Source organism: Anopheles ziemanni, chromosome 3, assembly GCF_943734765.1.
Source record: "Anopheles ziemanni chromosome 3, idAnoZiCoDA_A2_x.2, whole genome shotgun sequence".
Lineage (NCBI taxonomy): Eukaryota > Metazoa > Arthropoda > Insecta > Diptera > Culicidae > Anopheles > Anopheles ziemanni.
In genome coordinates, this window is record NC_080706.1 from 69,304,267 (window position 1) to 69,317,802 (window position 13,536).

Below are 13,536 nucleotides of genomic sequence, written 5' to 3' on the forward strand. Positions count from 1 at the left end.
GAGGGGTAGAAATTTTGCAAAAGGGGTCATTGGTTTTTCGAGTTTTGCGCCGCTCCGAAAGGAAGCGGTGTTTCCATTAGACACAATCCTTCCCCGGAGCCCCACGGCGAGGAGGGACACGTTTGGTCAGTTCCAGGCGGTGACGGCCTACGATCATACGAGGTACGCTGCAGCAGCGTTGTTCGTGGAGCACAGTTTAGGTCCAATATGGACGGAAAACCAGATTTACCACCGAAGCGCCAGAATATATTAATCATTATGCAGATATTCTACGAGGTGGTGATGAAATAAATCTCGCTTTGTTTTTTTTTTTTTTCAATCCACACCCAAATCGCAGTCCCCAAACAAATATGAAGTCCCACACGGCGGGGATTGAAAATCTGATGCCAAGATTTACGAGCTTAAACCGTCTCCTAAGGCCCGGGAACGGTGCGTCGTGACCAACGGATAATTCAAATTAAGCCAAACACATAATGTACAATTTGTAGAACCAAGTGTCTTATGAATGTAAATCTTGACGTAATGTTTTCCCGACTAAGCCTGACTGTCTCTACTGGAGTTCCCCAAATGCTTTAGTGTGCAATTAATTTGAAACATTTAAAGAACAACAAACCGGCTCAGTTTCCACGGTCTCCATTGTGCCGTTATGAGCGTTACGTAAGTGGTTTTTACCGGACACTAAAGATGACGTATGCTTTTTTTAGGGGTGGCTTAGACAAAACGACGGTGTGTGTGTTACGTTAGTCCGGCTCGGTTAACTAACCCGGTGACCCACGAGTCCCGGACACGCGCGGGTCACGTTTTTCAGTTCACCACCGCTCCGTCACTTCCGTCGTTCCCGAACCGTTACGAAGGTATTGCGGATCATTACCGGAAGACGATGTTGCCGATGATCATGATGATGATCATGATGACCGGTGGCATCGAAATATGGCCGAAAATGTGTTCGTGGAGGTCCATGGCGGAGGAGGGAGTGTGCCTAATGGAAGCGAAAACCCCTAGTCTATGGGAACATCAACAACGACTAAATGCCGCCATGATGGTTGTTGGGAGATGAGCATTTTGAAGAATAACGAACGCCCCGGACCCGGTGTTGAGTGTTGTTTTTTTGTTTTAGTTTCTGTTCCACCGAGGGAATATTAACGACACGGTGGGATGAAGATTGACTCACGATTTACGCGGGGGAAAATAACAGAAAAACTCATCGGTAACGGCATTCTGTAGGAGGAGGACGCTTAGGGGAGGACAACCTGCGATTAATGCGCGAATGGCGGCCGCTTTGCCGAAAAGATGGTCGGTTCTTCTACGGGTTCGTGTCCGGAAGTTGATTGGAACGGTTATTGATTTAGCTAACCGGTGTGAGACAGCAGGCAGAGGTCGACCCGGAGACATATGGACGTACCAACACTAGCGACGGGTTCCTCATTTGACGACCGATCCTGGAGTTGGCGCAGCCGGCAGCCCTTTCATTAGATCGATAATTGATCAAAGTAAAATGGACCGATCCGATCCGAAAGCGGAAAAGGGTGGTACCGGTGGGAGAGAACCGTGTATAGAGAGGGACAGGGACCCCTTCCCAAACGGGATGACCTGAAGGTTCCTCCAGCCCGGTTGCGAATCGCGCTTCATAACGGGAACGGATGTGGTTCTGCTGTAATTCACCCCAGTTTGCGAACCCACCGACCCCACTCGCACTCTCTTAGATAACTGTCAATAAATGATTAGTGTGTTTTTTCTTCCCCTCTTCCGACTCCTTCGAACTCCCTCGTCGACGACGTTCAGGCCCAAGTTCCGCTTCGAGATCACCAGCGGAGTTCAACTCGGATCGATCGATTGTAGATTAATTTACTACCGAAAACTGACATCCGACATTCAGTATCTTCTGACGCCGAACCGCACCCACGTTCCGGGTGTTCCGCTCGGGGTGGAACTAGCAGTCAAGGGTGTTCTCCACCAGCCTTCCTCCTCTACTAACTCGTTGCCGTTCCCTCTCAGTGGCGTGTTTTTCATTGCCATATCTATCGCTAACGACTCTGCGGAGAACTCATATAATAATGGTTCTACTCCGACTACTGACGACCAATAAAGGTTGTCCTCTTGTTCTGGCGGAGAGTCGAGATGTATAGACTCCGTTGCCCCACGCCGTGTTTTGATGAAAACGCGTGATTCGTGGTCACCATTGTTTTTTTTTTCCTACATCATTCGAACTTTTTCTGCCTCAGCGCGCCCGGAATGTCGTTCGCGTGCCCTTATTTGTCACCGAAGTGTGGTGAAGTGCGGAGGGAGGGGGTACACATTCCACCCCACCTTGGGTGGCCGATGCAACAACGATTTGAGTCATGCATGAGCTATTCCGCACGCGGTGTTATTAATTTTCGCACGGTGCGCCGCCAAATGGTGGCGCCGCCGTTAACCTTTGGCTCGCGCACATCGAACGTGGCCTGCGCTTCCTGTTGTGATAGTTTCCCTTCCTCACACTGTTCCACACGCCTCTACACAACGAGTAGATTGTTTTGTTGTTTTGATGCGTCGCTTTTTTATTAGAAAGCAATAGAAGACCAACATTTTATTGGTTTGGAACCGCTGTTTGGAAAACGGTTTCATAGATGATTCTTTATCGTCAGCGAAGTTTGTTACGTTCACCTTGTGTGGACGCATCTGTGTTAATTGACCAATGTATGCATAGTTGGGATTGTTCGTGGGATACTTTCACGACGGAACTGTGGTGCAAAAGGGACGATTCTGTATTGCATGCTTTTCGTTTAAACAATGCGTTCAAACAAATAAATAAAATCTATTACTTTTCACTGGACTAGGCAATGAACTTGTTGTTTATCGCAGTTGCTTCTTATATGAATGTAAATTAACTACCTTACTTTATTTAATTCTATCTTGTTTCTTCAAATCGTTATCTTATGTGTTTATCAAATGTGTTAGCACTGGAATTCATTGCTTTGGAATCTTGCTCTTTTTTCAAACTTTAGACGTTGACTTCTCTATATTTGAAGATTTTTTCAATATAGTTGTTTACTTCTTTCTTATGGCGTTTTTAATTTGTTTGATGCACTTCGTCATTCCGCTAGCTCAGTGTGAAGCAAAAACTTTCGAGTTGAATGGAGTTTTGATCCTTTTCAACTTTTTGTTTTCCAAAATTTGAAATGTAAATGAAAAAAAAACGTTGTGCACTAGAAAGCTGATATACAAAGCCAATCTATAAAAAACAATTTCATAGTTTTAAGATGACAATTTTTAAGATGATTTCAAGAAAAACCTTGTGGTTTTTTAGTACTCAACCGTTTTTGAGTTATTAAAATCGAAAATTGCGTTGCGGTCAAAATGACTAATGTTGCCACTACACTTTGTCTCGTATGCAGAAAGTATAAAACAACCTTAGCTTGTATATTTTGTTTTAAGTAAGAGACACAAAATAGATAACGATAAAATTGGTTGCTGTATAAATTAAAACAAATTGCAAAGATGGAGACACAAATTAATCCGCTATGTCAAAAATAGATATCGTACAGACAAAAATTGATGCGCTAGTTTAAGCAGGAATGCGTTGGAGACAAAAAATGGTGCCGCCAACTGTTATAAACTAAAAAACTAAAAAATAAATAAATAGGGTAAGTGCACCCATAGTGGCGCTAGTACCAAAGGTGGTTGTAGTGGAATAAAATCCTAGCTCTACGCCGATATATATACAATGGAGTTATTTGTTCTTCTATGAAATGTTCTTTGATCTTCTGCGGAGTGTTAAAACGATGAACCATCTCATTCCGTTATATATAAGCTCCAAAATTCATATTTTCTAAACAGGTTGTCCCAACATGCTGCATTCCTTAAGAATCTATAACGGATATCATGATTTCCTTAAGGCCATAAATCACTGCAAAATCATTAAAACTATATGATTTCGCTACTGACATACCCCAATATAATTGGTTTATACGAATTTATTGCATTTTAGCATAATTTTATTATATTTTCATAGCTTTTACTATAGTGCCACTATAGGCACAAAAACCAGAGTTGTTCCTATAGTAGCCATAGATTTTTTCACAAGTATATTTTAGTTTTATTCCGGTTTTGGCCAATATAATCAGGTAAATTTAGTGATTGTATTCTGTTTCTACAAAATAAACAAAGCGGAACTGGAGTGAAGGCTCAGCAGAAGAAGCAGAGGAAAGAAAAAATAAAGCGGGCGAAGGATACGCTATAAAGCATATACTATAGTTTTAGCTGTAATATTCAGAGCATTTTTTATGAATTGAAATTGGACATATTTCGGTAAAACAATACAGTTTTTTCAATGACAACGCATTGGTCAAGGAGTATTTTACCGTTTTGTTTGAAATATGCTTCAAAAATAAGTCATAGTCTAAATATATTCAAGTTTTTCGTACTACCACCACTATAGGAACACAATACCACAACTATAGGAACCATACCACCATAATAGGAGCAACCGACTAGGAAGAAAAATACGCTTTTTTTCGTGTATTTTGTATGGTTTACGGTGAAAATAGATGTTTGTCAGAAGAAAAGTCATGTTTCGATCATAATTGATTCAAATATGTAGAATATTGTGTTCTTAACACTCCTAAATTACACCTATTTGGTATTTACAGTACTAAGTGCACCACTATTGGTACAGTTACCCTAGGATAGTATTTGTTGAAAGCTAATGTTTCATCGACGTTTCTGTCGTAGTCCAAAACTGAACATTAACTTTTTATGTTTGATGTTTATTTTTGTATGCCTCAAGTAATTAATATACTTTGTATTTGACCAAATTTGCTACACTTTTTATTTTCCCTGTAACCAACAACCACCGAAAATGTCCGATGCTAAATTTTGAAAGCTCTAATCGTTATACAAAATGAACTTGTTCAATGGGAAAGCAAGTTGATTCACTTGTTCCACGAGATGGAATTTATTATTGAACCGGGCTGAATTATGAAAGCATTTCTCCACTTCGACAGTCCCTCCACCTGTCGGACGGCGGATAATCGTGTAATCGGTCACTAATCAAATTCCGGTCCTCTCTATCTCTTTTTCGCTTTCCGAATTCCAGCAGCAGGCAGCATTATTGCATCGCTCGGCAGCACCGAAAGCGTCGAAACTAGCGCCGGCAAGCCCCTGGCCGGCTCCCACACCGAAACCGAAGCCACCCCGAGCGCCCCGGGCAGCGTCACGAGCATGGACTCGATGAATAATGTAGTGACGACGACAACCACAGTGACCGCCATCGCCAGCACCGTCCACCAGCTCATTCCCGCCCCGTCAGCAGCAGCATCAGCAGCATCAGCAGCAGCACCGTCAGCAACAGCAGCGGCCGCGATTGGTGGCAAAGTAGCGCCACCGGCATTCTCACGACTACCACCGGACGGGCATGAGTTCCCGCCAAACTTCACCGAGCCTTCCGCCACCGCCATCGCCACGCCGACGTCCGCCGCCGCCAACGGTCCACCGCCAACGGTGGCCGCGATGGCGATTATGAACGGAGGCGGCCCCGTCTCGGCACCGGCACTTGCCAAATCGAACGACAAACATTCCAGGTAAGTGCCGCGTCGTCACCAAGAGTTATTTGATTTACTCCAACACCTGATAACATTCCTCACTACTCGATGTGGAGTGGGTTGTCAATGTCGGGTGACTCCTCGAATGATCCATTTTAAAATGAAGACTGTCCCTTGATGTCCAAACACGATTTGAAAATAATGTTACGAACTTGTTTTTTGAACTTATCTTATGTTTTATTATTCTGTCCGTTAAAACCTTCCATCTATTACATTGCGAGGTAAATATATAGCCAATTCCATCTATTTGTAGGACCAGGAGCAAACTTCCGCTCTTACACTTCCCAATAGCTTCCGCACAGACAGTTTGCCGAAGATTTTGGATACTTTTCTTCAGTGTTTATAAAATTCGTTAATGGAATCTGCTGCTTTGACAGATATCTATGGGTCTGGACTTGAGGACAGGTTGGCAGATACAACTCTTTAAGCTAATATTGGACTCTGTTGACTTTTCACCACGCTCTCATAGCCTTCGCATAATGTACTGAGGTCAAATGTGGCCAAAATGATACCGAATCATCATGTTTTCTTAGTATCGATCTCAAATTGCTTGGAAAAACCATTGCTTTTACATGAGAGTCTTCAATCTATTTCGCGCCTTCGTTTGATTGACAGTACTCTTGGAGTGTCCCAGTTATTTGGCCACATCTCATACGGAAGCACACAATTTGTTGGCCTAGAGCAGGAATCGGTAAAGTTCGACCCGTAAGAAAATTTAAGAGCTACGTACGAAAAATCCATATCAATTTTTATTGAATTTGTTTGTTTATTTATCGAAATTAATTTGTTTGTTTATTTATCCAATTTTTTTGATATCACGCGCTTGTTTTTTCCTAAAGCTGAAGCTTGGAATTGTTGGACGAAGTGTTCAATACTTTTATATCGTTGTAATACTTTTTAGATCGTATTTGCATGATTGCTCATTCTAAAATTTCCTAGTCTCGTGAATCTCGTGAGAGTTTATTTGTTTTTAAATAACTGAGAATACGTCATTAAAACCTAGATATTGTGAAAAAAAAAACCATTTGAATTAGTCAACCGTATTACAAATAAAAAAATATGTATTGAAAAATTCAATTGAAATAAGTATCAACATGCTTAAAAAATATAACGAAAAAATTTCCAATATTTTATCTTGTACCATTATTTTATGTAACTTTACTATGTGGAACGTTGATACTCCATTCAAATGAGTTAACTTTTTTGTTTTGAAAACATTCTTTCATCATTTAAGTAGTTCGGTCCGCATTTTCGGGTTGTTTTTCATCATCTGGCCCTTTTTTTAGTATGCCGACCCCCAGGTCAAGAGTTTGCCATGTTTAAGTTTTGCCTTTGTCTTGAAAGGTAAACTCCTCGTTGCTTTTCCATTTTTGCCACGCGAAATCTCAGCGAGTCTTCGGGAATAGTGCACCATTTGTAATTTGCGCTTTTCCGGAGAGATGCTTCGCTTTTTTGTGAGAAGTTGAGAGACCGGTCATTGAGTCTGAGTGACTTATAGTACCGGATAAAAGCAATAATAAATACTTATAATCATGCACTAAGATGTCATTCGATCAAAACTAAAGGCACGTCGAATGAGGCTTAGACTTTCTGGGACTGCATATAAAATTCATTTCGCTTCATTGGTCCAATACCTTCGCAGATGTTTAGAGATAAATAAAAGTGCCACACAGAACCTAATTCTTTTCTGTTTTCTCTTGCAGTTTCAATGACGACTTGCCCGAATTGCCAAAAAGTCATCCACCGCCGGTTCCCCGCAAGGTGCTCCGATCGGATCTGAACCCAAAAAGCACCCCCGCCACTACGAACAACAGTGGGCCGGAGTTGGACACGACGTTCCGCAAACCGCCACCCTTCCCGACGCGCAGTTCCTCGATCGCCGAATCGATGCTAAGCCGCAAGGAGCTTCCCAGCTCGTACCAATCGCTGCAGAGCGTGTTCGAGCAGCGACGACGCTCGGTGGACGTGCCCGACCATCACCACCATCAGCAGCATCACCACCTCCACCAGCAGCAGTCAACCGGCAAGCCACCGGCGGCCCCGACCGCCTCCGGTCGCATCACGCTGGTCGGTTCGAACTGGCGGAAGGATGAGAAGTCGGAGAAGAGCGTTCGCGACAAGATCGCGATGTTCTCCAGCGCGGCGGCCGACGGGGAAGGGCCAGCCGTGCCGGCACCGGCTCCCGGGCTAATTGGTGGGGTGCGCAAGTACAGCAAAGATTTCACCAAAAGCTCCGAGAACCTGCTGGGAGGCGTTACGTCGAAGAAGCCGACGGTCGAGGCGATCGAGACGTACGCCACGCTGCGCAAGAAGGCGCACAGTGTCGAGCATCTGGACGAGGTGGACAAGAGTGCACCGAGCCACGGAGGGGGCGAGTCCACAACCCACGGAGGGTCGGCGTACAAGGCGAAGTTTAGTCTGGAGACGTCCAAACCGGTCGTGCTGGGAAAGGCGTACAGCGTGGAGAACCTCAACCCGGTGCAGCGCGGGGAGGTGGTGGGCAAGACGAACGGCGGTGGGTTGGTGGACCACACGAAGATACTATCCCGCACCACCAGCTTCTCGGGGTACTCGAATGGAAACAGTCTGGCTACGATCGCGAGTCCTTCGAGTGCGAGTGGAGTCACCAACAACAACATCAACAACGGCAACGATGAACGCTGGAAGTCGTCCATCTCGAACCTGCTGGAGCAGCGCAAGAAGTCAATGTCGAAGCTGCGCGGTCTCGTCATCCCGGAGAAGGTTCCGGAGGCGGAGGTACTAGCCGACTCCCGCATCATCGGGCTTCCGATCATCAAAAGCAAGGACTCGGAGATTATCCTCTCCTCGGGTGGCATTGTGAAGGGAACCGCCGGACCCTCGGACGGTGGTGCACTGGGCGCCCTCTCGTACAGCCGGAAGACGAGCACCCTTCCAACGCCGGCCAAATCGAGTGTCCACTCGCTGGCGAGTCCTTCGCTCAAATCCCCGTCGATCACGCAGGAGGTGACGTACAAAACGGTGTCGAGAATGCAAACGAGCGTCGCTGCTCCATCCTCCGATGGGAAGGCGTCGGAGTCGGAATCGGAGCTGACCTTCCGCAAACCGCTACCTCCGTTGCCGCCAGCGAAGCCACCTCGCACGTCTCTTGTGTACCCGCCCAAGAGTGGATCGTCCGATTGCCTTCGCAGCACCGAGGATGAAAGCGATGACAGCGATTCCGTGTTGAGTTCGCGCGTGTCCTCCCCGCCCGTGTCGCCGGTTGCCCCGGCTCCGGTGGAGAAGTACGCCCTCACCAGGACGCTCAGTTCGGAGACGAACACATCCATCACCAGCTCGAACTCGACACTTACCTCCAGCTCGGGGTCACAGGCCAGCTGCAGTTCGGTCGGAAGCACACCGACTGTCGACATCAGCCGGAAGCTGTCGAAGTCGTCCTCCTCCGAGGCGTCGATGAACCGCAAGAACGTGCTGGCGTCGGCCAAGTGTCGCAGCGGTCGGGGAGATCTGAAGATTGAGGACGTTGGCTATGGAGTTGGTGGTGGTGCGGGTAAGGGTGGACGCTATGAGGACGGTGACAGTACCGATGGCTACGAGGAGGAGGAACGTCGCAAGTCAAAGTCGAAGCCACGCAACTCGCTGACGAACGCCGCCTCGCAAGGACACGAAGAGAAGAAGGAACCGACCCACTACAAAGTGGTGGACACGGTCGACAGCATCGTCGACAAGGTGATCAAGGTGGCGTCGTACGTGGAAGTGGTGTCCGACCGGGAGGAAGGCTCGATCGCCGAAGACACCACCCCGAGCCCGATGCTCGTCACGGTTGCCACCGCCGCCGCCCCGAAGCCTCAAGTGGTGGCCGAAAAGCCGATCGTACCGCAGAAGGAGCACGTTCCGAAGGTACGCTCGACGGCCGGGCAACCGGTCAAAGGTCGCGAGGATGCCGCACCAATGTCCGATCTTGCCAAATGGGTCCGCCATGAAGCCGCACGGTCCATCTCGCATAAGGAAAGCACCGGAAGCGAGGTGATGACGGCCGCACGCATGGAGAAGAAAACACCAACCCCTCCCAGCATGACCCGGACGATTTCGGAACCGGCCCCCCCGCGGACCCCGGCCCCCGTTCCGGTGAAGCGGGAGCTCCGCTCGTCGGTCGAATCGAAGAAGCTCAATCTGGCGGAAATTCGCAAGTCATTCGAATCGAAGTCCGCCAACAGCACGGTCATCCCGACGCCGGTCAAGCAAATGTCGCGTGAGTCCCCACTCGCCGCGCCCCCGACGTCGACACCCATCGCTCCACCACCGACAGCAGCCACTCATGCGCACGCCACACCAAAAAGCCACGCCGTCACCACCACCACCAACAGCCACGATCGGTTCTCGTCCTGGGACTCGCTGGCGTCCTCCTCGTCCGGGGTTTCGTCGCTGCAGACCAACAGTCTCGGGCTGGGCCAGGCTAGCGGGGGCAACCCCAACTGCAGCGGTTCCTCCCAGACCCTCCAGAGCACCCCGTCCGATTACGGCAGCTTCTCGTCGCTCGGCAGCAGCCACAGCCTGATCACGCCGCAGGACCTGCAGCTAATTATCGAGGAAGCGGATCCACCGCTGGCCACGCCGGAAGCGTTCGTCGTTGTGCTGCAGCGCGAAACACCCGAGAGTAGCATCGGCATCACGCTGGCCGGTGGTTCCGACTACGAAGCGAAGGAGATTACGGTGAGTTGCGCGGAAAAGTAGGACTGAGCAAACAAAAGTAATCGCACGAATAGAAAGTATTCACGAACTGTTAAGGCATGTGTTATTAAAAATAGTTTTACTGAAGATGCGTTTAGGTAGAGAACTAGGCCATTTTTTATGCAAAATGTAGAAAAACTAGCTTGACACCACGACAATGCTCGATGAAGAAGAGGTTGAGGAAAGAGTTATGGTTTTCACTCTTCACTTGAGAGTTATGTTTTAATTTAATAGTTACAATAACGGCATATTTAAAATGGTAAATTTTTCTTCGATTTCCCCCGTGTTGGATGAACCCTGTTATATAACTTTGGTGGACACACCTTGACAAATGCGTACATGCTTACTTTGTTTGTTTTAGTAAAATTTAGCTTCAATGGTAAAATTTAGATGATTTTAGCAAAAAATTGTGATCAAACAAATTGTTACAACATCCACAGTGCATAAACTTAATATGTAGAAAGTGCCTGAATCAACGTTCAGTTTTGGTCCAGTTCTTAGGGTACACAAAACTCCACATTTAAAAATAGCTAAATTATACAACAGTTAAATTCAATTTAAAATATGTTACCGTTAAAATAAATATAATTTTAATCGATCTACATAACTAGTCAATGCGCAAATATGTCTTTGATAAATCGATTTATAATTTGTGTTTTTCTTTTTCAAACGATGGAGATAGACTTATGATTTGATCAGTTCAGGTGCTAGTTGTTAAATCTAATTCTGTTGAGGTTGAATCGTTTAAATTAAAAATCCCCATATTTTCATAATTGTTTTAACTGCATGTAATTTTTTTTAACTATTCAGGAAGTATAAACGATTAAAATAAGTTAAAATTTCAATTGGCATGAAAAACATAGTACATGTTATTACGTTTTGAAGAATAGGCGCATAAGAACAGGCGTATAAGAAGCCTTTTGCCTGCAATTAAATGCTACTTGTTTCGTAATTCTATGTCGTCCAACTTCATAACCATTATTTCTTTGCTTGCAGATCCACAAAATCCTCACCAACTCACCCGCGGACAGGGACGGCCGGCTGCGGAAGGGCGACCGTATCCTCTCGATCAACGGTCTCAGCATGCGCGGTTTAACCCATCGCGAATCCCTCAGTGTACTTAAGGTAAGCATTTTCGATGTCCTCCATCTCGACGACTGCATGTACTAACGTTCCTTCTTTCCTCACCACCGTTATAGACACCGCGACCGGAGGTCGTTATGGTCATCACCCGCTCGAAGTCGCTCGTGCTCGACACGCTGACGAAGCTGAAGCGACCGTCGATGGGTTCACTCAGTTCGCTGGCGGAAAAGAGTGAACTGGCGGGCGAGTACGAGCGCAAGCTGAAGGTCCAGCATAAGGCGTCCCGTTCACTCGACCTCGATCACCTGGACGTGGCGTCCAATGAGGGTAAGACATAGGAAAAAAAGGGTTATGTTTTGCCGCAAGTACTAAATGTATCCTTTACCTTTACTTCGATTCCTTCCAGCTGAAAGCGTATTCGATGGGACGGCCTCCGAGGATGGTCTGCTTTCGGCGGACGACGTGTCGAAATGTTCCTCCTCCAATCCCAATGACAATGGTAGGCATTCTTTAATAATCGAACTCCAGGGAAAACCGTTCTAATGCTAAACTCTACCTTCCTTCCTTCCTTAGCACCTTCCTATCCGGTCGAAGTCCCCGAAGGATGCCGGATGGTGGAAATCAACAAGGACGGTGCCGGTCTCGGCTTCTCGATCGAGGGCGGCTTCGACTCCCCGACCGGCAACAAGCCGTTAATTATTAAGAAAATCTTCATGGGTAGGTGATCCTTTGAAAAAACCCAACAGAGTTGTTAACACTACGATCGCTTGTTCTAACATTTTTGTTCTATTATTTCTCCCAAAAGGTGGTGCCGCGGAAAAGTCCGGCCTGTTGCGCGCCGGCGAAGAGATTGTTGCCATTAACGATGCCTCCATTGCGAAGATGACGCGGATACAGGTGTGGAACATGATGAAGAAGCTACCGAACGGCAACGTGCGAATTACGCTGAAGTAAAGCCCGTTTCAAACGAGAGCCGTGCATACACACATACATGCATACATAAACGCACGCATACAAAACAAACGAAACATATATGCATATATATACATACATACATACATACATTAACCTAATTTTATTTGTACACTAAGCTGAGTTTATCGCCTTGTTATGTTATTTTTTAAAAATCCGTTCAATCAACGCCTGCTTATCGATTGCAACTATTCTGTTGGAGATGGAGCAAAGCAAAAAGAGAGTGTATTCGTTTGGTAGCTTCGTTAGGGTTAGCGAAAAGTCACCCCAATACCCGTAGCTTTGGTTTCAAACGCCAAACGGTTTGGCCTCTCGACGAGTTAGGAATTTTTGGAGCAGCTAATTTTCTTTCCCAACAGGCCGAAAACCGCTGTGGTTGATGCATTTAATATGGTCCCTTTGTTCGATGGCCAAGGCCGTTTCGATTGAGCCGTGCCCGGGGTCGATCGCGATTGGAGGAAGGAAAGTAAAACAAAACAACAAAACAAAACAAAAAAAGGAATTAAAAATCTCCAAGTGCAAAATTGCATCAAACTATTCATTTGTGATGATGGTAGATAGGAAAGCGACGGAATGCAATGTTCCTTTAAATGTGCAGTTATGGAAGGTGAGCGGCCCTTGAATGGTTGACATAAAACATTTTAAAAGGAAAAAAAAATGGCGAGGAAACTGATATATAAAAAAGTATTGTGGGACGTTCAGGAGGCGAAATACCGATTCGCGCGTCACGTTTGTGAGGGAAACAAAATGACTGTAATATAATTAGAAGTTTTTGAAGCACCTTGAGGGATGAAATAACGCAGCTAAGAGCACGATCTTTTTCCTCAGATCCGTAAGAGACCATTCTCCCCTCTCTCTCTCTCTCTCTCCGCTCCGGACGCATCCTTTCGAAGGAGCACAACCGGTTATGTTATTTTTTTTTTCTATTTAAATTTTTTATTTTGTACATTTACAATCGAGAGGAACAAAAACAGTGGAAGAAACGCGAACGAGCAATTATTTGAAAACAAAAACAAATAAGCACGATGATAAGTGTAACAAAGCCCTCTTGCCTGAAAGGAGTCATTCGATTCGTGTTCCTGTTTAAAGTGATTTGTATTACACACACACATATTGAAAGGCGAGAAACGAATTGAACTAATCAATTAGGAGAAATGTTTAGTAGCATGGTTAGCGAAAGAGCAAAGTAGGG

At 45.9% G+C, this 13,536-nt stretch overlaps 1 protein-coding gene across 1 annotated transcript in view; it reads left to right on the forward strand.

The window, feature by feature from the left end:
• The window catches only part of LOC131285368 (treacle protein), an 86,859-nt gene extending 74,362 nt beyond the window's left edge, over nt 1-12,497 (forward strand). Inside the window, exons 4-10 of the mRNA XM_058314221.1 lie at nt 5,075-5,558; nt 7,283-10,271; nt 11,286-11,414; nt 11,489-11,699; nt 11,779-11,871; nt 11,946-12,089; nt 12,178-12,497. Of these exons, the coding sequence (XP_058170204.1) occupies nt 5,075-5,558; nt 7,283-10,271; nt 11,286-11,414; nt 11,489-11,699; nt 11,779-11,871; nt 11,946-12,089; nt 12,178-12,326 (4,199 nt within the window). The 3' untranslated portion in view covers nt 12,327-12,497. The remainder of the gene's footprint in view (nt 1-5,074; nt 5,559-7,282; nt 10,272-11,285; nt 11,415-11,488; nt 11,700-11,778; nt 11,872-11,945; nt 12,090-12,177) is intronic.
• Nucleotides 12,498-13,536: the final 1,039 nt, after the last annotated feature.